At 41.2% G+C, this 26,542-nt stretch overlaps 1 protein-coding gene and 1 long non-coding RNA gene across 7 annotated transcripts in view; one reads left to right on the top strand and one right to left on the bottom strand.

Moving 5' to 3' along the window:
• ralgapa2 (Ral GTPase activating protein catalytic subunit alpha 2) overlaps window positions 1-19,859 on the bottom strand; it is a 477,749-nt gene extending 457,890 nt beyond the window's left edge. For all 5 annotated transcript variants that reach the window (XM_073051378.1, XM_073051381.1, XM_073051380.1 and 2 more), the window contains exon 1: window positions 19,511-19,859. In XM_073051378.1, the coding sequence (XP_072907479.1) occupies window positions 19,511-19,616 (106 nt within the window). In that variant the 5' untranslated portion in view covers window positions 19,617-19,859. The remainder of the gene's footprint in view (window positions 1-19,510) is intronic.
• A 52-nt stretch (window positions 19,860-19,911) lies between these two features.
• LOC140730649 (uncharacterized) overlaps window positions 19,912-26,542 on the top strand; it is a 36,861-nt gene continuing 30,230 nt past the window's right edge. The window contains exon 1 of one of the 2 annotated variants that reach the window (XR_012099649.1): window positions 19,912-20,019. This is a non-coding gene — a long non-coding RNA (uncharacterized lncRNA). The remainder of the gene's footprint in view (window positions 20,020-26,542) is intronic. The other variant, XR_012099650.1, reaches the window with a different exon arrangement.

Below are 26,542 nucleotides of genomic sequence, written 5' to 3'. Positions count from 1 at the left end.
TTATATTCATGATGAAAATGTCACATTACACAATATAAAAATTATAACGTAAAGCATTTTTTGTATGTGGGTGTGGGAAGAGAGGAGGGAGGAGTAAATGCTTTCTTGTGAATTTAAAACTGTAACTCGTATTTACTAAGTAACACTAAATGACAACTCCAAGAACCTGCTCCTTTGCATTCCCAACTCAATATGAAAATGTGTATTTTTGTCAGTTCACAGGTCAAAAGATATTTCCTTGCTTCCACAATGCTAGTTTAATAAAAACTGCTACCTAGTTAAAATTTTCCAGTCAATCTCTAATCAAGGTCATTACAAACATAAACTGCCATTCTGTATTTTTAGTGAACACAAGCTACTGCAGGTGCTCTTTGCTGATATCACCTTTAATCTCAAATGTTCACATGCTTTGTAGGCACCGGTCTATTCCGGATGACAATGTATTATCCATTCAAAACCAAAACCAAGCAAAATAGAATTCAGCAAAGTTTACCAAGATATAAAGAGTACACAAAATATTTGGTTCCAGCTAATACTCATTTAAAAGTATCAAAATCTTTGCAAATTTCTGTACATTGCTTTCACTTAAAGGCAGCATAAGAGAATAAAGACGAGAAGTTATTTTTCACCAACCACCCCAGTAGCCTCCACATCCAACACATAACTCTCCACAATTTTCACCATCTCTAACGGGATGCCACCACCAATCACATCTTTCCCTCCAACTCAACTCTCCGCTTTCTGTAGGGATCGTTCACTATGCGACCCCCTTGTCCAACATCCACCCCACTGATCTTCTCCTGGTACTTATCCTTGCAAGTGGAACGAGTGCTATACTGTACCTGCCCCTACAGCTCCTCCCTTACTACCATTCAGGGTCCCAAACAGTCCTTCCAGGTGAGGTGATACCTCACCTCTTGAATCTGTTGGGATCACCTACTGTATCCATTGCTCCCTGTGTGGCCTTCTATATCTTGGTGAGACCTGTCATAGATCGGGACGCTGCTTCGCTAAGCACCTACACTCTGTTCACCAGGAAAAGTAGGATCTCCTGGTGGCCACCTGCTTCAATTCTACTTTACATTCCCATTCCATTCCATTCCTTGGCCTCCTCTACTGCTCAGGTTGGAGGACCAACACCTTATATTCTGTCTGGGTAGCCTCCAACCTTATCTCATGGATAACAATTTCTCAAACTTCCAGTAATTCCCCTCCTCAGTACACCATTCCCATTTGCCCCCCTCATCTCATCAACTTTCCTGCCCTTCACCTCTCTCCAGTGCAACTCCCCTTCCCTTCATTCCATGATCTTCTATCCTCTCCTATCAGATTGCCCCTTCTCCAGCTCTTTATCTCCTTCACCCATCAGCTTCCCAGCCTTTTACTTCACTCCCCCTCCCTCTTGGTTTCACCTATCGCCTACCATTGCTTTAACTTCTCATCTTTTTTTCTAGTCCTGATGTTTACTCTTTTCCATAGATGCTGCCTGGCCTAGAGTTCTTCAAGCATTTGTGTGTATTGTCAGCATACGAGAAAAGATAGACATGCATATGTACGTGAGATCAATAGTTGTCCAAACTAGTTGCTCATCCTTGCAGAGTGTCTTCCAGTATGTCTGTTCTTTTATAAGCCAGAACCTCTACTCCTATGATAGCACTAATGCTTAAGAATCAAAGATAGTTGTACAGAAGACCATTCAGTCCATTAAGGCTATACCGCCTCTATGCAAAAGCACTTCAGCTGGTCCAAATCCCAAACCTCTTCCCCATTGCCCTGCAAATTCTTTTTACTATTAATCCAGAACTCTTTTGACTTGGTCTCCACCTCTCCCCTAGACGTGCAATCCAGATACTAAGCACTCACTCCAGAGAGGTTTTTCATCTTGTTACTCTTTGTTCTTTTTTGTTTCCTGTTTGCTGACCTTCCACCAATAGGAACATTTGCCCTCTATCTACTTTGTCAAAACTAGGGGTTCCCAACCTGGGGTCTCTAGACTCCTTCATTAATGGTAGAGGTCTACAGCATAAAAACATACCTTGTCTAATCCCTTCAGTTTTTAAATATCTTCTTTTTTTAAAGTTATTCTCTCAAGCCTATGTTCGAAGTTGAAAGATCCCAATTTCTCCCGTCTTTGTAATTAAATTGCCTCCTTCCAGAAATAAGTAAATACTTTCTGCACGATACAACCTTTACATCTTATTTTAAGTATCATGCCCAGAATTGGTCACAATACTCCACACATTCATTTCCTTAAACTTAAGACTGATTTCTCATTCTGCATCGCTACTTAACAACAACTTATGCATATCTAACCCACACTGCTGTTTCAGTACCATTTTAGAAGCACGCCTGTTATTTATGGCCGAAATAGTGAGATCTGCATTTTATGGAGTTCAGAAGATTGAGATATGATTGATTTGAAGGAGGCATGAAAGGGCAATGTTTCTACCGGTAGTAGAGTCTCAAATGAAGGGATATAGCTGCAACATAAGAGGGCAGTTGTGTAAACACAGAACTTAAGAACAGGATGTACATGCTGACCATTTTCCCAAATTAAACTAGTGCCATCTAACTGCTTGTGTTCTCTTTCTTTTTATTTCCTGTCTGTTCATGTGTCTGTCTAAATGCCTCTTAAATGTTGATATCTTATCTACTTGCATCTCTTTCCTTGGTAGCTGCTACTCTCTATAGAGGTGCTGTGCCATGTAATCTCCTTTAAACTTTTCCCTCATCACCATAAAGCTATGCCCTCTTGCACTTGAATGTGACTCTCAGGGAAAGACTGACTATCTATCCAACCTATGCCTCTATTAATTTTATACACTTCCATCGGGTTGCCCCTCAGTCTCATGCATTCCAGTTCTAATTCCAATTCCAGAGAAAACAATTCAGGTTGGCTCAGGCTCTCCTTATAGTTAAACCTCACCAATTCAGACAGCCTCCTGATGAACATCTTCTGTAGCCTCTCCTAATCTTTCAAATCCTTTTTGTAATTTGGTGCCCAGAACCGCACACAATACTCCAAATGAGGCATAACCAAAGTTTTAGACAGCTGCAACACGATTTCCCATTTTTTACACTCAACATCAATGAAAGCAAGCATGCCTTATGTCTTCTTTTACCACTTTATCTACTCACGCTGCCACTTTCAAGAAGATAAGGACTTGCACCCCCAAGATCCCTCTGTACATCAAATACTTTTCAATGTCTTCTGCAAATTTGAAAATTGTGCTTGGTATAACCAGTGCAAGTTATTATGGCAAATTGTCCTTCTGCCAACTCAAAGGACCAGGGCATGGACTTCTCACAGATAACAAATAAAAAACAGAGGCTGCAGGCAAAAACTTTAAGACTGCAAAGAATTAATGGTCATCTGCTCCACAGGTATCATAACTTCCATATGTGTCTCAGCTCGCAAGCTGCAGTTTGTCAAGATCAGACATTCTCCGGATCCTGACTGCCAGAAAGTCTGTTTTTTACCTTCAGTGCTCCCAGTTGACTCTGGCTGCTCATTTTGCCCACACTCCCATGTTTCTCAACCCTACTACTGACCCTGAATGTAGACTGACTATTGATGTTACATTATTTTCCAACACAGGACAATCCACCTCATGGTAAGCAGCTTTCGCTGAAATCCGCAGGAAAAGCTACATTTATCAATACTCCCTGCAATAAATAACCAAGCTCACAAGTGGACAATCTGCAGCTCCAAGTCATCAGATAATGATGGCCTAGTGTACTCTGCCTGTCACGAAGCCAATTTTCTATTCTGCTTGCTACTACCTCTTATTCCATTGCATTCTTTCTAGAGGTAAATTAATTATGGAACATATTATCAAAAGCCTTTTGAAATAAAATTTATGATCAGAATTAGGCCAATCAGCAAATGAGTTTGCTCTATCGTGGCTAATTTATTATCCCTCTCAGTCCTACTCTTCTGCCTTCTCCCTGTAACCTTTGACACCCTAACTAATCAAGACTCTATTATCAACTTGAAAGTCCATATACACCACATCAACGGCATTTCCCCTACAGACTCACTTATCAAAATGTCGTCAAGTTACTAAACAAAATGACTTTTTCCTGAAACAAATGTTTGCTGGCGTTTCCTAATCCATCCACACTTGTCTCGCCGACTGTCAAGTCTGTTCCCCTTTGTTTCTATAAATGTTTCCGCAATTGCTTTTGATTAAGTTCAAACTGACTGCAGTTGCAGTGTATATCCTTGTAGTTTTTGAAGCAATGTGTAATATTTGCATTTGTCCATTCCTCAGGCACCCACCCTGTCCTCCACATTGCCACTATTATCTCAGCAACCTACTTTATGTCTCATTCAGAATAAGCAATGTACTCTTCTTCAGTACAGCCAGCCTATTTTTTAAATCATCCTGTATTAATCACACAACTTATTAACCCAACTATAAGTAAATACAGGTAAAATACCATTTTCTCTTTATCGAGTTAATCAATATGCTTCATAAATAGCTGAAGTCACAGTAATGATACCTTATGGCAGCCGAGTCTGAAAATTACCCATTTATCACTGTTTGATGGTTGGTAGCCAATCTCCTATCCATGTCACCAAGTCAGTTTAACTCCAGTACTGTTGTAATTTTTTGTGTTGTCTTAGTGAGTGTACTTCCAGGGCGCCTAGGCACGACTCGAGTAGCAGCATCAATATCAGCGGTGGCAACTGAGATCGACAGAGGAGTGCTTCTCACAGGTCAGAGTCGGCGATTTAAAACGACAGCTTCATGGGCGTTAGTCCATTCTGTGGGGCCTCTCAGTGGCAGCAACTGAACTCGATGAACTAAATAAAGGCACAGAAGGGATAAGCGGGGCAGCCACTGTCAAAAGTAGGCCAGTGCCGAGATTAGAAGCGACAGGCTTTTACTCATTCAGGCTTTGGCAAGGTAATTGGGTAAGTGGACTTTGTTTTTGGTTTTTCTTTGCATTTTTTTAAGGAATAGCAAGCATGTGGGTAGGGTAGCTGCTCAGGGTGTCAGATGTGGGAATCCTGGGAATCTTCCAGTCTCCCAGATGGCCACATCTGCACCAGATGCAGCTCCTGAGAGACCGTGTTAGGGATCTGGAGCTGCGGCTCGATGACCTACAGCTTAATAGGGAGAGTGAACAGGAGATAGTGAGGAGCTACAGGGAGTTAGTCACCCCGAGGCTGCAGGGGTTAGGTAAGTGGGTGACTGTCAGGGAAGGGATAGGAAGAGCTCAGATAGTAGAGAGCACCCTGTGGCCATCCCCTTCAGTAATCGTTATCTTGTTTTGGATGGGGTTGAGGGGGATGACCTGACAGAGAACAACCACAGGGATCGGATCTCTGGCACTGAGCCTGGTTCCGTGGTGCAGAAGGGAGAGAAAAAGATGAGGAATGTGTTAGTCATAGGGGATTTCATAGTGAGGGGAACAGACAGGAGGTTCTGTCAGCCTCATAGAGATACCCACATGGTGCGTTACCTCCCAGGTGCCAGGGTACGGGATGTCTTGGATCGGGAGCAGAGTATTCTGAAGGGAGAGGGTGAACAGCCAGAAGTCTTGGTACACGTTGGTACCAATGATATAGGTAGAAAAAGGGAGGAGGTCCTGAAGAGAGAATTCAGGGAGTTAGGTAGGAAGCTGAAAGGCAGGACCTCTAGGATAGTAATCCCAGGATTACTGCCTGTGCAACATGCCAGCGAGTGCAAGAATAGCATGATCAACCGTATTAATGTGTGGCTGAGACTGGTGAACGGGGTAGGGATTCAGATTCCTGGATCATTGGAGCCATGTCTGGGGGAGGTATAACCTGTACAAAAAGGACGGGATATACCTGAACCCAAAGGGGTCCAATATCCTAGTGGGCACATTTAATAGAGCTGTTAGGGAAGGTTTAAACTAATTTGGCAGGGGGATGGGAACCGGAGTGATAGAGCTGAGGGGGGGAAAACAGAAATAAATCAAAGATAGTGTGCAACATAGATTATAGAAGGAACAGGCAGGAGATGAGGCTTCATCAAAGCCAGTGGCATGAGTTACAGGGCAATAGAGGTGTGGTGCAGTTAAAATAGAAAGCAACAAATACTGGACTGAGAATGTTATATTTGAATGCACGCAGCATAAGGAATAAAATGGATAATCTTGAAATTCAGCTACAGATTGGCAAATATGACATTGTGGCCATCTCTGAAACTTGGCTGAAGGATGGCTGCCATTGGGAGTTGAACCTCCAAGGATATACAGTACATCAGAAAGATAAGTTAGTAGGCAGAGGGGGTGGTGTGGCCCTGTGAAGAAGAAATAATATTAAATCATTGGAAAGAGATGGCATAGAAATGGAAGGTGTAGAGTCTCTATGGGTTGAGTTAAGAAATGGCAAGGGTAAAAGGACCCTGATGGCAGTTGTATGCAGGCCTCCAAACAGCAGCCCGGATGTGGATTACAAATTACAGCAGGAGATGAAAAAGGCGTGTCAGAAGGGCAATGTCATGATAATCGTTGGGCATTTTAACATTTAAGTGGATTGGGAAAACCAGGTCAGTACTGGACCTCAAGAGAGAGAATTTGTAGGATGTCTAAGGGTTGGCTCTTTAGAACAGCTTGTTGTTGGGCACACCAGGGGATCAGCTGTGCTGGATTGGGTGTTGTGCAATGATCCGAAGGTGATAAAAGAGCTTAAGGTTAAGCAACCCTTAGGAAACGGTGATCACAATATGACTGAATTCACTTTGAAATTTGAGAGGGAAAAAATAAAATCCGATGTGTTTGTATTTCAGTGCAATAAAGGAAATTACAATGGCATGAGAGGGGAACTGGCCAAAGTTGACTGGAAAGGGACACGAGCAGGAAAGACAGCAAAGCAGCAATGGCTGGAGTTTCTGTGAAAAATGAGGGAAGTACAATACAGATATATTCCAAATAAGAAGAAATTTTCAAAGGGAAGAAGGACACTACCGTGGCTGACAAGTGAAGTCAGAGCCAAAGTAAAAGCAAAAGAGAGGACATACAAGGAAGCCAGACCTAGTGGGAAGATAGAGGATTGGGGAGCTTTTAAAAACTTACAGAAGGAAACTAAGAAGGTCATTCAGAAGGAAAAGAAGGATTATGAGAGGAAGTTGGCGACTAACATCAAAGAAGATACTAAAAGCTTTTGTAAGTATATGAAGGGTAAAAGAGAGTCAAGGGTAGATACAATACAAAATGATGCTGAAGATGCAGAGATGGCAGAGGAACGGAATAAGTATTTTGCATCAGTCTTCATAGTGGAAGATGTCTGCAGTATACTGGACATTCAAGAGTGTCTGGGAAGTGAAGTTCTTGCAGTGAAAATTACGACTGAGAAGGTGCTCAGGAAACATAATGGTCTGAGGGTGGATAAATCTCCTGGACCTGATGGAATGCACCCTCAGCTTCTGAAGGAAGTAGCTGGAGAGATTGCGGAGGCATTAACGATGATCTTTCAAAAATTGATAGATTCTGACATTATACTGGATGACTGGAAAATTGCAAATGTTACTCTGCTATTTAAGAAGGGTGGGAGGTAGCAGAAAGGAAACTGTTAGCCTGACATCAGTGATTGGGAAGTTGTTGGAATCGATAGTTAGGGATGAGATTACGGAGTATCTGGAGGCACTTGACAAGACAGGCCAAAGCCAGCATGGTTTCCTGAAAGATAAATCCTGCCTGACAAACGTACAGCAATTCTTTGAGAAAACTACAAGCAGGGTCAACAAAGGAGATACAGTAGACATGGTGTACTTGGACTTTCAGAAGGTCTTTGACAAGGTGCCGCACATGAGGCTGCTTAGCAAGATAAGGGCCCACAGAATTACAGGGAAGTTACTAGCATGAATGGAGCATTGGCTGGTCAGCAGAAAACAGAGAGTGGGAATAAAGGGATCCTATTCTGGCTGGCTGCCGGATACCAGTGGAGTTCCACAGGGGATACAAAGATAGGTGGAGGAGCGGGTAAACAGAGAGCCTGCAGAGAGACTTAGATAGTTTAGGGGAATGGGCAAAAAAGTGGCAAATGAAATATAATGTGGGAAAGTGTATGGTCATGCGCTTTGTTGGAAGAAATAAATGGGCAGCCTATTATTTAGATGAGGAGAGAATTCAAAATGCAGAGATTCAAAGGGAATTGGGAGTTCTTGTGCAAGATACCTTAAAGGTTAACTTCCAGGTTGAGTCAGTTGTGAAGAAGGTGGCATTTATTTCTAGAGGTATAGAATATAAGAGCAGGGATGTGATGTTGAGGCTTTATAAGACACTCATGAGACCACACTTGGAGTATTGTGTGCAGTTTTGGGCTCCTTATTTTATTTACTGACACTGGAGAAGGTTCAGAGAAGATTCACGAAAATGATTCCGGGAATGAAAGGGTTACCGTATCAGGAACGTCTGACATCTCTTGGGCTGTATTCCCTGGAGTTCAAGAGATTGAGGGGTGATCTCATAGAAATATTCCAAATGTCAAAAGGCCTGAACAGATTGGATATGGCTAAGTTATTTCCCATGGTAGGGCATTCTAGGACAAGAGGGCATGACTTCAGGATTGAAGGACGTCCATTTAGAACAGAGATGCGGAGAAATTACTTTAGTCAGAGGGTGGTAAATCTGGGGTATTTGTTGCCACGAGCAGCTGTGTAGGCCAAGTCATTGGGTGCATTTAAGGCAGAGATAGATAGGTTCTTAATTAGTCAGGGCATCAAAGGGTATGGGGAGAAGGCAGGGGAGTGGGGATGACTGGAAGAATGATTGAATGGTACAGCAGACTCGATGGGCCAAATGGCCTACTTGTGTTCCTATATCTTATGGATACGATTAAATTTTCCCATTTCAGCATGATACAATTAAAAAACACAACTGCTTCCAAGGTCAGTACAGTCAACAAAGATGTTTAAACGAACTATCGCTGCTTAAAACTGACAGAAGCAGCACTGACTGCAGTTGGAAGCGCCCATGTAGGATACCTCGGAGGAAGTGCAGGTGCAGAGCGGTGTTACAAGTGTGTTTAAGGAAACTCCCTGTACCGACTATCTTGCTGGCAAACATGGAGTCTTTTGGTGAATAAAATCGATGACCTCAGAGCTCGGGTGCTGAATCTGAGGAACATTAGGACCACATGTGTCCTTTGTTTCACTGAATCCTGGTTAACCCCTTCTGTATCAGATGCAGCGATTCAGATCAACAGGTTTACTGTACACCATCAGGATAGATCTATAGTCTCTCTCAAAAGCAGAGGTGGAGGAGTATGCCTCATGATCAACCGTTCGTGGAGCACAAATATATCAGTGTTGTCCCAACTCTGCTCACCAGACCTGGAATATCCTTTTTACCTACCAAGGGAGTTCTCCGGGGTCATTTTGGTAGCAGTATACATTTCACACTAGGCCAATGTCAAGCAGGCTTTAGATGATCTGAGCGATGGATCATCATGCACAAAACAGAGCATCCTAACACCTTCACCATCAATTTGGGAGCTTTAACCAGGCCAGTCTGAAAAAAAATCACTAAGCAATGACCTTCAACAGATCACTTGCAATACCAGAGGAAACAACACACTGGACCATTGCCACACCACCATCAAGAATGCCTATTGTGCTATTTATTCCACGCCCTCACTTTGGGAAGTCTGATCACCTAGTTGTACTTCTACTCCCTGAGTATAGGCAGTGACTGAAGACTGCAGCACCAGTAGTGAGGACTAAGAAGGTATGGACAAGGGAGGCACAGGAGCACTTACAGGACTGATTTGAATTTGTGGACTGCACTATATTCAGGGATTCATCTTCGAACCTGGATGAGTATGTTGCAGTTGTTACTGACTTCCTTAAAACCTGTGTGGATGAGTGTGTGCCTGTAAGACTTACTGTACATTACCAAACCAAAAGCCGTGGATAAACCACAAGGTATGTTGTCTGCTGAAAGCTAGATCAGTGGCATTCAAGTCTGGCCACTCAGGTCTGTACCAGAAAAACAGGTATGATATGCAGAGAGCTATTATAAGGGCAAAGAGACAATTTCGAACGAGGTTGGAAGTGATATCAAATGCAGGACAACTCTGGTAGGGTTTGTAAGACATTACTTCCTACAAAGCGAAACCCAATAGTATGAATGGCAGCAATTCTTCACTACCAGATGAACTCAACGCCTTCTATACCCACTTTGAAAGGGAGAACACAACTACAGCTGTGAAGATCCCTGCAGCTCCTGATGGCCCTGTGATCTCTGTCTCAGAGGCCAATGTTAGGCCGTCTTTAAAGAGAGTGAAGCCTCGCAAGGCATAAGGTCCTGATAGAGTACCTGGTAAGGCTCTGAAAACCTGTGCCAACCAACTAGCGAGAACATTCAAGGACATTTTCAACCTCTCGCTGCTATGGGCAGAAGTTCCCACTTGTTTCAAAAAGGCAACAATTATACCAGTGCCTAAGAAAAATAATGTGAGCTGCCTTAACGACTATTGCCCAGTAGCACTCACATCAACAGTGATGAAATGCTTTGAGAGGTTGATTATTACTAGACTGAACTCCTGCCTTAGCAAAGGCCTGGACCCATTGCAATTTGCCTATCGCCACAATAGGTCAATGGCAGATGCAATCTCAATGGCTCTCCACACGGCTTTAGACCACCTGGACAACACAAACACCGACTACAGTTCAGTATTTAATACCATCATTCCCACAATCCTGATTGAGAAGTTGCAGAACCTGGGCCTCTGTACCTCACTCTGAAATTGGATCCTTGACTTCCTAACCGGAAGACCACAGTCTGTGCAGATTGGTGAGACCATATCCTCCTCACTGACTATCAACACTGGCGCACCTCAGGGGTGTGTGCTTAGCCCACTGTTCTACTCTCTATATACACATGACTGTGTGGCTAGGCATAGTTCAAATACCATCTATAAATTTGCTGATGATACAACCATTGTTGTCAACCAGTGGTGACGAGAGAGCGTATAGGAGTGAGATATGCCAACTACTGGAGTGGTACTGCAGCAACAACCTGGCACTCAATGTTAGTAAGATGAAAGAGCCAATTGTGGACCTCAGGAAGGGTAAGACGAAGGAACAGATACCAATCCTCATAGACAGATCAGAAGTGGAGAAAGTGAGCAGTTTCAAGTTCCTGGGTGTCAAGTTCTCTGAGGATCTAACCTGGTCCCAACATATTGATGCAGTTATAAAGAAGGCAAGACAGCGGCTGTACTTTATTAGGAGTTTGAAGAGATTTGGCATGTCAACAAATACACTCAAAAACTTCTATGGATGTACCATGACAGGCATTCTGAATGGGGATCGATTTCAGAAATCAAAGGTACAAAGGGATTTGGGATTCCCAGTGCAGAATCCCCTAAAGGTTAACTTGTAGGTTGAGTAGATAGTAAGGAAAGAAAATGCTATGTTAGCATTCATTTCAAGATGACTAGAATGTAAAAGCAAGGATGTAATGCTGAGGCTTTATAGGGCATTGGTCAGGCCACATTTGGAGTTTTGTGAGCAGTTTTGCGGCTCATATCAAAGAAAGGATGTACTGGCATTGGAGAGGATCCACAGGAGGCCTACAAGAATGATCCCAGGAAAGTTAGAGTTAATATCTGAGGAACAGTATGGCTCTGTGCCTGTACTTGCTGGAGTTCAGAAGAATGAGTTTTAACATCATTGATCCCTATTGAATATTGAAAAGACTAGATAGAATGTGTGCACAGACTATGTTTCCATATGTGGGAGAGTTTAAAACTAGATGCACAGCCTCATAATAGAAGGACATTCTCTTTAGAACAGAGAGGAGGAGCCATTTCTTTCGCCAGTGGCTGGTGAACCTGTGGAATTCTTTGTCACAGACCGCTAGAGGCCAAATCTTTGGGTATATTTAAAGTGGAGGTACATAGGTCTTGATTTATAAGGGTGTCAAAGGTTATGAGGCTGAGGGGGAAAACAAATCAGACATGAGCAAATGACAGACCTAACTCGATGGGTCAAGTGGCCTGATACTGCTCTTTTGTCTTATGGTCTTATATTCAATGAAATTTACATGGATATACATACATAGATATGATCTATAACAGAGAATTATTACTAGCAATTTTTCTATTTTTCCCTGATTTTAGTCTTGCTATTTGCTGATCTGAACGAATAAAGAGATTGAAATAGGGCACCATCTCCTCCAAGCCTGTTCCATCATTCAATAAGATTTATGCTGACCTGATGTTGACCTCAAATCAATTCTCCTGCCCATTTTCTTTTATCCTCAATTCCACTGACTATCTCAATCTTGAACACATTCACTGACTCCATAGCTCTATGGGATGGAGAATTATGAATCTGATAAATTCTCTAAGGGAAGCAATGTAGAATGTAAGACAAAGGTATACATTTCTAAGTAACCGAGGACAACCAGTAGATAGCTCCACAACCAAGGCACATAGATGTAAACTAAGTGGCAAACAATGGAGGAGAAGGGGATTTTTCCCACCTTCAAGAGGGCAATGGGTTTGGAATTCACCGCCTGAGAAGATGCTAGGAGCAGAAACACTCAACACATTGAAAAAGTACTTGGAGATATACTGTAGTTAAAGAGCCCTGGCCTGCTGGGCTACATACTTACTGCTGCAAAGGACCTCAAAAGAAGAAAAATTTAAGTTCTGAAATCAAAAATTTCCCCCGTTCATATAAAATCTAGTAGGAAATAAATTACTAGGTTGATGGAGAGGAATAGAGATCAAGGGAAATAATTGCATTCTAATGCTGTACTTTCACGTACAAGCAAGCCCCAGGTAGCAAACAGGTTCCGTTTTAACAGATGTTCGTTTGCAAGTTGATTTTCTCCACAAGCTGAAAAATACACAAAATCACTCATATAGTAACCTTACCTCCAGAGCATTGGAACGACTGGTCTGACACACATATACACAGGATGCTTGTCCCTATGAACAGAACTAGCCTTTTCCCTTTCCCTCCACATTTAGTAATTGATTTTTCTTATTGGACAACATGAAGGGCCAGGTCAGACAGATAGCTCTTCAGCAAAATGTCAAGAAAAGGTCTTGGCAAAAATATTTGACATATTCTTCAAACCTGAAACACCAAGAAAACAACAGCTTATTCTTCTAACAACAACACTATATTCTTTTACTGCTTTTCCCTTGTATTACCTTGATGTACTGATGTGATAAAATTATTTGTATGGATGGAATGCAAAACAAAATTATTACATGTACGTTGGTACATGTGACAATAATAAACAAATTTACAAATACAGATTAGTAGGCTCTTTGACGTAACTAGAAATAATCACATTGGTTTCCATAATTACATGGATGATAAACATAGATGCTGTCAATCAAATATGTGACCAATGTCTCCATTCGCTAGTGTGTTTTGCAGAATCTGCATCACTAAATAACATTAATTGATCTTTAGAATCTATCATATAAATACAAATATTCACATTAAGGCACCTCTGTCCCTTCAATGTCAAAGGTAGGCATCAAAATCAAAGACCAATGTGAAATAACTTTGACAATAATTTAAAATGCCAAGTGAGGGTGAGTACACAATAAACAGTCCCATATTTGCAATAAAAAACAGAATGCAAGCTATCCCTACAGAGATGTTACATTTCTAGAAAACTGTCTGCATTGCAATTTTCCATATTACAAAGTTGCAATATCTGCACGTGTAAAGATTTATCTACTTTTTCCCCTTCTATAAATTCTGAGTGAGCGAATTTTATTCCAGATCTCAAATTTTTGGATAGTGATTTGTGAATTCTATAAGTGTGAATTTCAAAAACCTGAACAGCCATTTCACAAGGGTGCCTGTATCTAGTTACCTTAACACACCAAATACAAAATATAGTTTTGTCCACACTTCACTGACTTTCAATAGCTCTGAAGCTTTGCTTTGAATGAACTGCACGGAATGGCACATTTCCAAAGATCAAATCCCAATACCTATCAACTCAAAGGAAAGACAGCCTGGAATGTAAAAACATTCAAAGGACTCCAGCACCATGAAATGTTTGTTAATGCAATGCTGGTAATCTGTATTAATTTTGAGCAAGATCTACAAACATCAAAACATTGTGCAAAGGATTTATGATCATGGTGTAGTGGTTAAAATGCTGGATTAATAACCCTGGACTAACTAAAGATCAGAGTTTAAATCTGACAGCTAACTATGTCTTTAAATTTAGTTAGTGGTCTGGTACCCACATAAATCAATGTGGTTCACTACTGTCCTTCAGTGAGGAACTTTACTGGCCTTGGTTGGGGCTGTGTAATTCCAGCCTACAGCAATGGAATTGATCCTTAAATATTCACTGAAGCAGATCAGTAAGGTACTCTATGAAGAGGCCATTTAGGAATGGGCAATAAATGCTGGGCCTTGACAGCAATAAACAGAACTGTCCATCATGGGCAAATGCAATGACAAAGGTAGCAGAGGAAGTCTGGTTAGGGAAGGATGTGGCACTTCAGTAGTGAAGAGTACAAATGGGCAAGGTGTTGAAAAGAAAAGGAGATGGAAACATGATACGAGTTAACAGTACACTACAGTTGGGCTCTATCATTCTCAGAAAGAAGAAACTATCTAGACGTTAAAATACTCTACAGTAGCAGAATAAATATTTAGCCTCCTTTAACCAATACCAAAATCTACATTAATAAACCACTTCAAGCTAGTTTAGATGAGAGAACCATATTATTCATGAGCCTCAAGTGTAAAAAATGAAATTTGTGCAAGTGGCACATCTAGCACCATCCACACAAAGGACCTGTTAATGAATTTCTGTAAGTGCCCTACATATTTATGAAGAACCTAATGAGGCTTTAGATAAACTATCTGCATAATATACTAAATCACATATAGAAAAACTTTTGGACAAAGGCTAAGCATTTTTACCTCACTTCTGTATTTCAGCTAATTGACTCAAGTGTGAATCATTGCCTAAAAGAGCCAAGTTATCCTGACAGAACCAAAACTGATCGTCACAGTTACTTGAGGAAGTCTCGCTTATTAGCACTGTCGGCAGCACCTCCGGACATTTTGCTCATGATCAAGAGTACACTGCCAGGAGAAAAGTCAGCTGGATGAAATTAGTCCTGGTTGGTTGTACAGTGATGTCTGTTAGTGCAGCTAATCGATTGTGCATTCTGAGGTGGCTCTGCAGACCAATTCTAGAAAGGCAAAAATGTTAACACCAAGGGCAGGTAAACTGTCCAGCCACTGTTGCAGCAACTGATGAGGTCATTTTTCTCCCCTCTCAAGCAGCGACCAGATCTGCAGGGTGACTATCCTCGAAGTTGCTGGAGGCTCATCTTACCACAGCATGTCACCCAGTCCAGTTCTGAGCACTCTAGACTCTTTGAGTAAAGGATGTGACTGGACAATTGCCACATTATCATTACAACTGGTAAAAACAAAATGTTTTTGAGGCCCTCAGTTGGTCAGGGTCAACCATGGATGTTGCGCCCCAGCTACCTACATGATTCACAAACCAGGGTAGTATGTCATGGAGAGCAAGCTCTTGGCCTTATTGCAGTTTCCCCCACTCCATGTAGCTACAGAAGCCAAAGGAATTCCTGAAGTGACTGGTTTTGAGGCGCCAGTAATCCACCTTTGCCCCTTCTCCTGTCAGTAGAAACAGTTTAACTGAGCTTAGTAGCTAAACCACGTGTGAAGGCCATTTGGTTGTCAGAGGCTACTTGAGATACATGTCATTGGGAGCATTTAATAAGTAGTGGAGCTTATCCCTACTACCACCCACAGCTACAACAACCTTATGGAAACTAAAATAATGCAATAAACTGAATGGAGGCATAATTAGTTATATAACATAAACCTTTTTGGTTGTGATGTTATAGGATTCACAGTCACTACCCCAGATAGTACACTCATCTATTTCACAAGGTTTGAATCAAATTGGCTCTTTGACTGAGACTGTGACAACACGGATCTCGAAATAAGATCAACTGATTTTCCATAGATCACTATTGGCTGAAGACAAATAAAAATGTAATTTTGCATTTAGTCTAAAGTACAGAGGGAGATGTTCAAGGAACTGCTTCCCCCTAAACATTTAATCACTACATTTTGCAAAGTAGATATGGCAAGATTGTGAAAGCTTAACCTGACCCATTTGCCGTGGGATAACTTTATTCTATTGATCACATGCTACCTCTGTTAAATAGCTGTTAGTATACTTGTAATCATGCCACCACATATTCTGGTACACCTGGTGATTCAGTTGGCATGCTCTTTTCTTTCCCATGTTGTGTTTAGTCCTTGGCTTTAAGATAATTCTAGAATGAGGAATGCAACAACCAGTCAAAACATAAATTGTGTAAGATTTCAGCTATAGTGAGCGCACAATAATCTAGGCCACTTGAGGAATGACAACCACACTACACATCAGATTTGCCACTTTGGTGTCATTTGTATCTCCATTGTGTTTGTTTTTGTTTCTATTCATCTGGTGCTTCCCCCTTCTCATTCAACATTACCTTCTTTACATTTCCCATTTCCTCTTTTCAAAGGCTGGATTAAATTTAATCATACAATGATCACCATTTGGTCAATGTTCACAAAACATAGGGCTGCTTACAAAAATCAAGTTAACTGCTCCCTTGTTTGTTCTGGGACATGTTGCAGGAAATTATAACAAACTCATAAAAAGTTCACTGCCTTCCTGGCACGTGCTTGTCTGCTTTTCCAACCAAGTCGATATGGAAAATATATGCTGCATGCCTTCTCATCTTTGATTTGTTTACATTCAACCATTACATAAGCATTGCCAGATTTCTGATCCACATTCTCAATTTTAACTCTTTTTTTTAATCCTACACAGGTTATCAATGCCAGCTTATCTGTCATCACCCACTCTTTTCTCTTAGATTTTATCCTTAATCATTAAAGCAACTCCTGCACTTCTCTAATTTTTTTTCCTGAATTTCCTATCAGCTTTACAAGCTGCAGTGTGTGCACCCCAGTCCTGATCATTTTTCAGAAAGGTCAAGTTCTTTGCTGACAGCTGATTGTATTCAATCTGAATTTGAACTCTAGTCCATTCCAAATAAACTCTTTTCATGCTTCTAGCCAGGAATAGGTATCGATTATAACCAACGTTTCGATGATAAAACTGGGATGATGCCTGGGCATGTCTAGTCCGGTGGCATTTATAACAACCCCCCCCCCCCCCCGCCCCGTAGTTCGTCCCTCCTGATTGGTTAGTCCACATCCACAGGTTTCCACTCTCCCATCTTGTTTACAATTGAATTCCAGTTCTTACCTAGAGTCTTTGTTAAAACTTTTCCTCTAGTTTTATTTCAATGGCTTCATTTACCAGGCGGTACCAAAAGCCATTGGTGTGGCACGGTAGTTTTGTGTCATTGAAGTCAATCCTATGGCCATTGTGAAGGTCTTGCTCTAAGTAAAAACTCGATTGTAAACAAGGTGGGAGAGTGGAAACCTGATTGGATGAGGACTAACCAATCAGGAGGGACGGAGTATTGGGGTGGAGGGATATAAATACCACCTGACTAGACATCCCAGGCATCATCCCTGACAAAGCTAGCAGAGTTTGTCTCGAAACGTTGGTTATAATCGATACCTGTACCCAGTTCTTTTTTCTCTAAGGCTGCATGAAAATCAGTTATTTGGTCTGCACGTTTTCAGTGAATGATTTGTGCTGCAAATAAAAGGAAACTAATGGATATACAATTCTTAGGTTTCCATAGAGTATCGAAAATGGTGCCTCATCAAATGTTATTGCAGAAAACAGAAGCTCTCAATGAAGGAAGTAACGTATTTCATGAATAATAGATTGCCTGGTTCAAAGAAAACAGTAGGTGTTGGAGTCTTTCCCAGTGTACAAAGAGATAAGTGCTGAAGCCCCAATCATTTTCAGTTTATAAATGATTTGAATGAAACCATCAAAGATATGGCTGCTTAGCTTACTGGTGTCACAAAGGCAACTAGGAAAATAAGATGTGAAACAGTCACAGTTCCGATGGGGTAAACAAGTGGACAAAGGTATAGCAATTGAAATACAAAATGGGAAATGTGAAATTGTCCATTTTGGTAGGAAAAATAAAACAGAATATTACCTAAATGACAAGAGAATGTAGACCTCTAAGATGCAGAGGGAATTGGTGTCCAAATCCATGATTGACAAAAAGGCACATAATTAGGAAATGCAACAGAATGTTATCATCAACTGTGAGGGGAATTGAATACAAAATAGAGTGAGGGCATACGTCAATTATATAGAAGCCTGGTGATAATTGTGAACATTCCTGGCCTCCCTTTAAGGGAGCATGTTTACACATTAGAAACTGTTCGGAGAAGGTCTTAAAGTCTGATACTTGGAATAGAGGAGTTGACTTACGAAGAACGGTCGGACGAGCAGGAGTTTAGAAGAGTGGAAGGGAACTTGACCAAATATAAAAGACAAAGGTGTAGAGAGGGTATTTCTTCTTGTATGATATTTTAAAACTAGAGAACCCCATTTAAAAATAAGAGGGTTCCTATTAAAAGATAAAGTGGAATGCTTTCACAGTGGACTGAATGTCTTTGGAAATGTTTTTCTTAAAAGGGTGGCATGAACAATATGTTTAGGGCAGATATTGAAAGAAATTTGATAAGGGGATGAAACATTACCATGGGTAGATAAGAAAGAAAAACTTAAGCAATCAGATCAGCCATGATCACATTGAGTGGTGTAGGCTTGGGTGGCCTACTCCCACTCCTATTGTTTGAGAACATCTGATAGAAAATAGTTTTTCCTGAAGATGGGACTGATGCAGAAACAGACTTTCAGATGATCAAGTCTGAAAACTGACAGTTTCTTTCAAGTCAGCAGGTAAACCGTTAATGTTTAATCCAATACATTGCAATGCAGTTTCTATTATCAAGCACTAATCTTTTGCACATTGTAAAACTATAAACTGCACAGACTTCAACTCGTTTAGATTTCCATTCCAATTATAAACTTCACGGCTATTCTTCACCCGTACAACGAATTCAAACAGTTTAAAACATATAAGTTTCATGTGAGTTTCAGAAACCGTGTTGTGAAATTTTTTTTAAAACTATACAAAGATATAGAACACTTAGAGACATCACCAAACACATCATGTGCCTGCACCAGAACATCAAGACACCCTTGATGTTTTCTCATGAAACTGAAGGTACACGAAGCTGACCAATTTTATTAATTTCCAGGGTATCCGTGTGGTCACCAAAGCAGCATCCACTTGTCACATCACTGGGAATTTTTGACAGGAAGTCCGAGCCGTGCTCCCACGCGCATGCGCGATCCCGCTCGGTACGACCGGTGATTCCAATGCCCTTTCCTAGCCAGATCGGAGGAGCAGCCGATTAGGGGCTGGAGGCGGGGAAAGCAAAGTGGAGGAGGTGAGGAGGGGTAGCACGAACTGAAATCACTTAGGCCATCAATCACACACCAAGCCCTCACCCAACACAGGGTTACCCACTGCAGGTGTTTCATCACTCACCTAGCAGAGCCCTCAGGTGCTTGAGGCGGGTTAACACATCCTTCTTTGGGTCCAGAACTTTCTGTGTAGATTTCTTGACGTCTCCATGAGGCTTTCTGGAAAACATTCCGTTCTGCAAACTGTTGGAAACGTCCCCTTATGTTTGTTATCCGCTGCCCCCTTGATTTTAATTGTTATTATTGGAGGGAGGAAAGCGTCCTCAAGCGAGCAGATGCATCTCTTTCTTACCCCCTCTTCTCTCTTACTGACGTTACCCTCTCGACCGCTGCTTACTCAGTGACACCGCGCTCTGCTCTCTGTCCTCTTGGGTGTAAACACGGAACTCGCCGCCATCAGGCCCGCCCGCTGCCCCTCCCCCTCGCACCTGCGTGGTGACGTCAGACGTACTGGGCCGGGGGCGGGTCCAGGTAGCTTCCCTGACGTGAGCCGGGCTGGGATCCCAGCCCGGTGAGGCTGTTGTTGCAGCGATGGTGCAAACGCGTGAGGTCGCTCTTTGTGGTCATTAGAAGGTAAAAGTCCCACTCTGGAGTATATTGTGCATCGGCAAATCAACCTCCGATTTCCAGCATTGCTGCTTTTTGCCGTTATTATTTACTGTGTCAGAACTGGCTGCCATCCACCAATAACAGTAACTCAGCATGTTTTTCAGACTTTTCATCAATATGATCTGATCTTTGTGCGAGAGTGGGACATTCTTTGTTTCAGTCGTGCTTCTTTTTCCTGTACGCAGATGATCGTTTTGGTTTTGCTTCCTGCGCTTGTACAGAACTTGAAAGTTAAATCTCCTCTGCCAATGTCTATCCTGCTGTCACATTTCGCTTGGTTCATTCCTGTTCGCTGTTGATTTCTCTGCCTCTATTTCAAGGGATAGCTTCCTGGCCAATTCCCAGTACAAATTGCCAGATGAGTTTGACTGTCCTCTCTGCTAACTGTGGAGACTTCATTCCATTCTTCCAGTTTCCTTGTTGCGTCCATTCTGTGACACCATCTTCCATTTCGGTACTTCTGAGAAGTCTTTCCTTCACTATTGTTGACAAGGATCCATTTCCATTATTATTTATCATTTAGTGCCAATTGTATAATGTAATCACTCCTGATCTCAAAGATTCAAAGTACATTTATTATCAAAGTATATATAAATTATACAACCTTGAGATTTGTCTGCTTACAGGCAGCCACAAAGCAAGAAACCTGAAATAACCCAATTAAAAAAATAAAAGACAAACACCCAATACTCAGAAAGAAAAAAGCACAAATCATGCAAATAATTGAAACAAGCAACAGCATTCCGAACCGAATTAAATCCATAGATCCGAATCCCCGGAGCAGCTTAGAGTAGGCCCAAAGCTTTGGCCTCAGTTAATCATATTAGCAGGGCAAATTGCCGTGAAGCTCACAGACAGCACAGCAGCTGAAGCAGCCTCACAGCCTCAGCACCGTGGAGCAAGGAGTGAACATTGCAAGAGAGCGAGCGAAATTGGCCTGACCCTCGCCTCTGGTCCTGACACCCTGCCTTTGCAGTCTACTTGGGTCGGTGTTCAACTCATCCAAACACTGGATCAAGCTGCCCGCTAGGACCCACGACAAGCCCTGGGCCTAGATCACACCGCCCAGCCCAAAGCCACTCTCGCCTCTCCAAGTCAACTCACCACTTAGAGCAATCCAACCTCGATCTGGGTTAGGTACCAGGCATCGAAATTTTTCAACCTCATCTCCACTGAATCGTTCACTCCAACTCCATCTCTGACAGTGACACCATCTCCATCTGCAACACTATCTTGAGCACTTCACGCTTCAACTCATCCCTTGAATCAGTTTCTTCACCTTTGTTTGCCTCTTTATTGTTTGCAGTGATAGTTTGCCACAATTTACATCAGTAAAGGTGTTATTAATAATGCTTTTAGTCAAATTTCTTGCCTTTCGAAATACCAGGAAACTATCACTCGACTTCAATAGTGCAACCTTAAATTGGAACTCCACCCTATAACCAACCTAACATTTTGGTGTCTCTGTCCGTTGCCTCTTTTTCTCTCAATTGCATTTCCAACTTTTTCTGTTCCCGGCAAAAGATCACCAACCTGGTACATTAACTCTGTTTCTTTTCCACAGATACTGCCTGACCTGCCGAACACTTCCAGTGCTTCTTTTTAATTTTTAAGCCCCTTTTCTATTTCTATTTTTTAAACACTCACAAGAGTATTCATTTACTATGGCCTTAGAAAAGTTACCTTTTGAAAAGTTAATGCTGACTGTTTACTTAATCCCTCAGCCGTGCTCTCTATAGACAGTTCTACCTTCTCATTGCACAAGATCAAAAAGTACACTGGTTGAATATAAATCACTTTCTCATATTTGATTGCAAAGTATTTGTTTCCAATGGTCATTCATTTTCTAGTAAATTAATGTTTTCCCTCTTTGCAGCAGCTTGAAGGTATTCCTATGACTAATACAAATTGTAGAAAACAATATTTACTCTAAGTTTTGGGGTTGGGTCTTGGTCCAAAGCATCGACTACTGTTTTCCATAGATGCTGCCTGGTCTGCTGAGTTTCTCCAGCATCCTGTGTGTGTTGCTTGGATTTCCAGCATCTGCAAATTTTCTCTTGTTTGTTAATTACATTAATATTGTGATACAGAATTTTCTTTCATTAAGACATTCTGGAACATTATTCTTTATTTTCTGTAATGTATTACCTTGTATTTTAACATCCCTCCTATTTACAAATTCAACAAAAGGTACTAATCAATAGAAAGCTAAAATTTGCAGTGAGCCGGCAATAGAAAAAAAGGGATGGTGAGCTGATAGATTAGAAACAGCATGGCCAAGGCAGAGTCTTAAGGGACACGCAGTGGCATGAGTTAGCTTCCTCATCCAAGTTTACACCCATAAAGCAACTGAGGTATGGGAGCATTGACTTGAAATGAAATTGGACTTTAACAGGGTGGCCTTAGCTTGTAATTTAAAACTAAGTACTGTGATGAACACTGGGTCAGGCTGCTTAGCAGCAGGTTGATGCAACTATTTTGCCCAAGTTGGAGGAAAGCATATGTACCCAGGATTATGCACCCACCCCATAAGATCATAAGACAGAGGTGCAGTATTTGGCTATTCAGCCTGTTGAATCTACTCAGCCATTCAATTATGGCTGATTTATTAAACCTCTCTCCATTTGTGCAAATAATTCTAATTGCATTTATGCAACCCTTTATCATATTTGAGTTGTTCGTGTAAGAGATTCTGCAGATGCTGGAAATCCAGAATAACACACACCAACTCAACAGATCAGGTAGCATCTATGGAAAGGAATAAACAGTTGACATTTCAGACCAAGGCACTTCATTGTCTTGTTGAAGGGTCTGGGCACGAAATATTGACTGTTTATTCCTCTCTGTAGATCCTTCCTGGCCAGCTAAGTTCCTCCAGCATTTTGTGTGTGTTACCATATTTACTTTACCATTTAAAAAAAAAACTCTTGAATTTTGACATTGCTTGTAATTGAGTGTAATTTATAGTTCTCTTGTGAATGCTGGTTTTATGATGATTTGTGTTGCAAGTAAGTTTTTATTACAGCTCTGCATAGATTTACTTGTACATATGACAGTAAAATCAACTTTGACCTTGACTGCTTCAAGCACTCAGCCTGAAAGTAAATCTTAGCTTTTCTTAATTTCTTTTGTTTCTGTTCTAAAACTCGTCTGTTTAATCTTTGACTGGGGGTGAGGTTGTATTTTCATAAGAATAATGGGACTCTTATAATCATAGCTAAATATTCTTCAATTCATTTATTTTAAATTCTTTTGAAGTATTCAGAAACTCTGGTGAAGGGAAAAGAACTATAGTTTAGGGTACCAATAAGATGAAAAAAGAGGTAATGAGTCAAATCAGGAACTAACAATCAACAAAACCAAAACTTAACATTTTAAACTTTAAACCAGCACAAGTGGCGCATGCAAGATTGATTTTGATGTTTAAGAGAAGTTTGGATAGGTGTGTGGATGGTAGGGGTATGAACATTGGAAGAAGTGTTTCAAGTGGCTTGTCAGGAGTTCCATAACTTTGACGCCTGGGCTGATCAGATAGAAGAAGAGGTTGCGGTGAATCACAATACAATGAAGACTTGCACAATGCTTTGATTTCAAAGGTGGTATACTTTATGTTTTATAAATAATAATCAATTCTTGGTAAATAATTATGGTATCTGGTGTTATTTCGTAATTTTCCAAGATAAAGTGCTGAATGAAGTATAATTACCAATGAGAGGTTACTTTGCAACATCTTTAAATTGCAGAATTATGTTCTTTGTGAAAACAAAAATAAACTTGCTTTGCTGCAGTCAGTCAAAAGAAAATAAAATGATTTATTTCTCGCTAACTTGGATAATATTGCTATTTTCCCAATTTTAAAATAGTTTAGGCTTTTTATTTTTGAAATTGATTGCGCCTGTTAGTCAATGGATAACGGAAATATTGAACATGCTCCTAAAAAATCGGATAAGTATGTTGCTTCTTAAGTTATATTTTACTAATTTGAGTGTTAACAGTAGGCCAGCGTTTTTGCCCTCCCCTAATTGCCGTTGAGCACGTGGCCATTAGCCTCCTTCATGAACTGCCATAGCCCCTCTAGTGAAGGTACTTTCTTAGTATTGCTGGGAGAAGGAAAGGGGTGCAATTGCTCCAGGACTTAAGTCAAGAATATGCATGTGATAGTGTTCCTACATGCCTGCTGTCTATGCCCTTCTTGTCATTTAAGGTCACAGGTAGGGATATGCTGCTAGTGTAGCCCCGGTTAGTAACATTAGTGACTCTGGTACACACTGCAGTTATAGTGTGTTGGTAGTGCATGGGCTGTCAATCAAGAGGTTCTTTGCCCTGGATGTTGTCATTTCTCAAGTGTTAATAGTGTTGCACTAAACTAAAAAAGTGGAGCCACTTACATCATTTTACTAGCATGTCTTGAGATAGTAGAAAGGAGTTGCCACGCATGACAGGATTTCTGGCCTCTGACCTATTCTTGGAGTACAGTAGAGTATCCAGCTCATCAAAGATTTTACTCTCTGATAGAAACTGGTAAGGATTTCAAAATAGCTCCATCACCTCTGTGTTGACCATTATATTTCTGAATAATTTGTATAAGCCTGCTTGTCTGTCCACAAACAGCTTTCACAAGAAATTAATACATGAAGTGTGCTTCATTTGTGGCAGTGCCTTATCAGTTAGGTGCAGGCAATTTCACAGAAAGAGCTAAGGAGTCAGTGCTAAGCATAAAATGAAGAAATATGAAAGTTCATAATTTTCAGGAACTAAGTTTTGTTACAGTTTGCTTTTGACTGTTTCTGTAGTGGGTGCATTGCATGACACTGCAAAAAACGATTGGTGCGATAAGAATTTGTGCCATTATGATTATTTAGGGTAATGATAAGATGTTTAGTGTTGAGTTCTATATGTCAGCACAAGGTGCACCACCTTTTATCGCACTGTATTTTCCATCAGTTAAAGTAGGTTTGAAAATTATAGAATTTTTTATAGAATTTTTTGAAGATGTAACTAGTAGAGTGGATAGGGGAGAGCCAGAGGATGTGGTATATTTAGATTTTCAAAAGGCTTTTGACAAGGTCCCACACAGGAGATTAGTGTGCAAACTTAAAGCATACGGTTTTGGGGGTATGGTATTGATGTGGATAGAGAATTGGTTGGCAGACAGGAAGCAAAGAGTGGGAGTAAACGGGCCCTTTTCAGAATGGCAGGCAGTGACTAGTGGGGTACCACAAGGCTCAGTGCTGGGACCCCAGTTGTTTACAATATATATTAATGATTTAGACGAGGGAATTAAATGCAGCATCTCCAAGTTTGCTGATGACACGAAGCTGGGCAACGGTTTTAGCTGTGAGGAGGATGCTAAGAGGATGCAGGGTGACTTGGATAGGTTAGGTGAGCGGGCAAATTCATGGCAGATGCAATTTAATGTGGATAAATGTGAGGTTATCCACTTTGGTGGCAAGAACAGGAAAACAGATTATTATCTGAATGGTGGCCGATTAGGAAAAGGGGAGATGCAACGAGACCTGGGTGTCATTGTACACCAGTCATTGAAGGTGGACATGCAGGTACAGCAGGCAGTGAAAAAGGCAAATGGTATGTTGGCATTCATAGCAAAAGGATTTGAGTACAGGAGCAGGGAGGTTCTACTGCAGTTGTACAAGGCCTTGGTGAGACTGCACCTAGAATATTGTGTGCAGTTTTGGTCCTCTAATCTGAGGAAAGACATTCTTGCCATAGAGGGAGTACAGAGAAGGTTCACCAGATAAATTCCTGGGATGGCAGGACTTTCATATGAAGAAAGACTGGATCGACTAGGCTTATACTCACTGGAATTTAGAAGATTGAGGGGGCATCTTATTGAAACGTATAAAATTCTAAAGGGATTGGACAGGCTAGATGCAGGAAGATTGTTTCTGATGTTGGGGAAGTCCAGAATGAGGGGTCACAGTTTAAGGATAAAGGGGAAGCCTTTTAGGACCGAGATGAGGAAAAACTTCTTCACACAGAGAGTGGTGAATCTGTGGAATTCTCTGCCACAGGAAACAGTTGAGGCCGGTTCATTGGCTATATTTAAGAGGAAGTTAGATATGGTGCTTGTGGCTAAAGGGATCAGGGGGTATGGAGAGAAAGCAGGTACGGGGTTCTGAGTTGGATGATCAGCAATGATCATACTGAATGGCGGTGCAGGCTCAAAGGGCCGAATGTCCTACTCCTGCACCTATTTTCTATGTTTCTATGAAAAGCACATAGTTCACGTAGGTCACAATCTACGTATGCTCTTTATAGAAGCTCAGAAGGATCCCAGTAAAATTCCATGTCTGAAGAGAGTGCCAATATATATCTGAATAATTTATGCAGGTATTCATATTGTCCCTCTATAATCTCCCAGAGAAATTAAGTACATTGGTGACTCAGCTGGCCCTGAGAATGTTCAAGTAGGATGACAATGGGATGATAATGGTCTGAGAGTGGATAAGTCTCCTGGACCTGATGG

This window comes from Hemitrygon akajei, chromosome 7 (genome assembly GCF_048418815.1).
Source record: "Hemitrygon akajei chromosome 7, sHemAka1.3, whole genome shotgun sequence".
NCBI lineage: Eukaryota > Metazoa > Chordata > Chondrichthyes > Myliobatiformes > Dasyatidae > Hemitrygon > Hemitrygon akajei.
The sequence above is the reverse complement of the archived record's forward strand: the minus strand, read 5'-3'. Positions and strand labels throughout refer to the sequence as shown.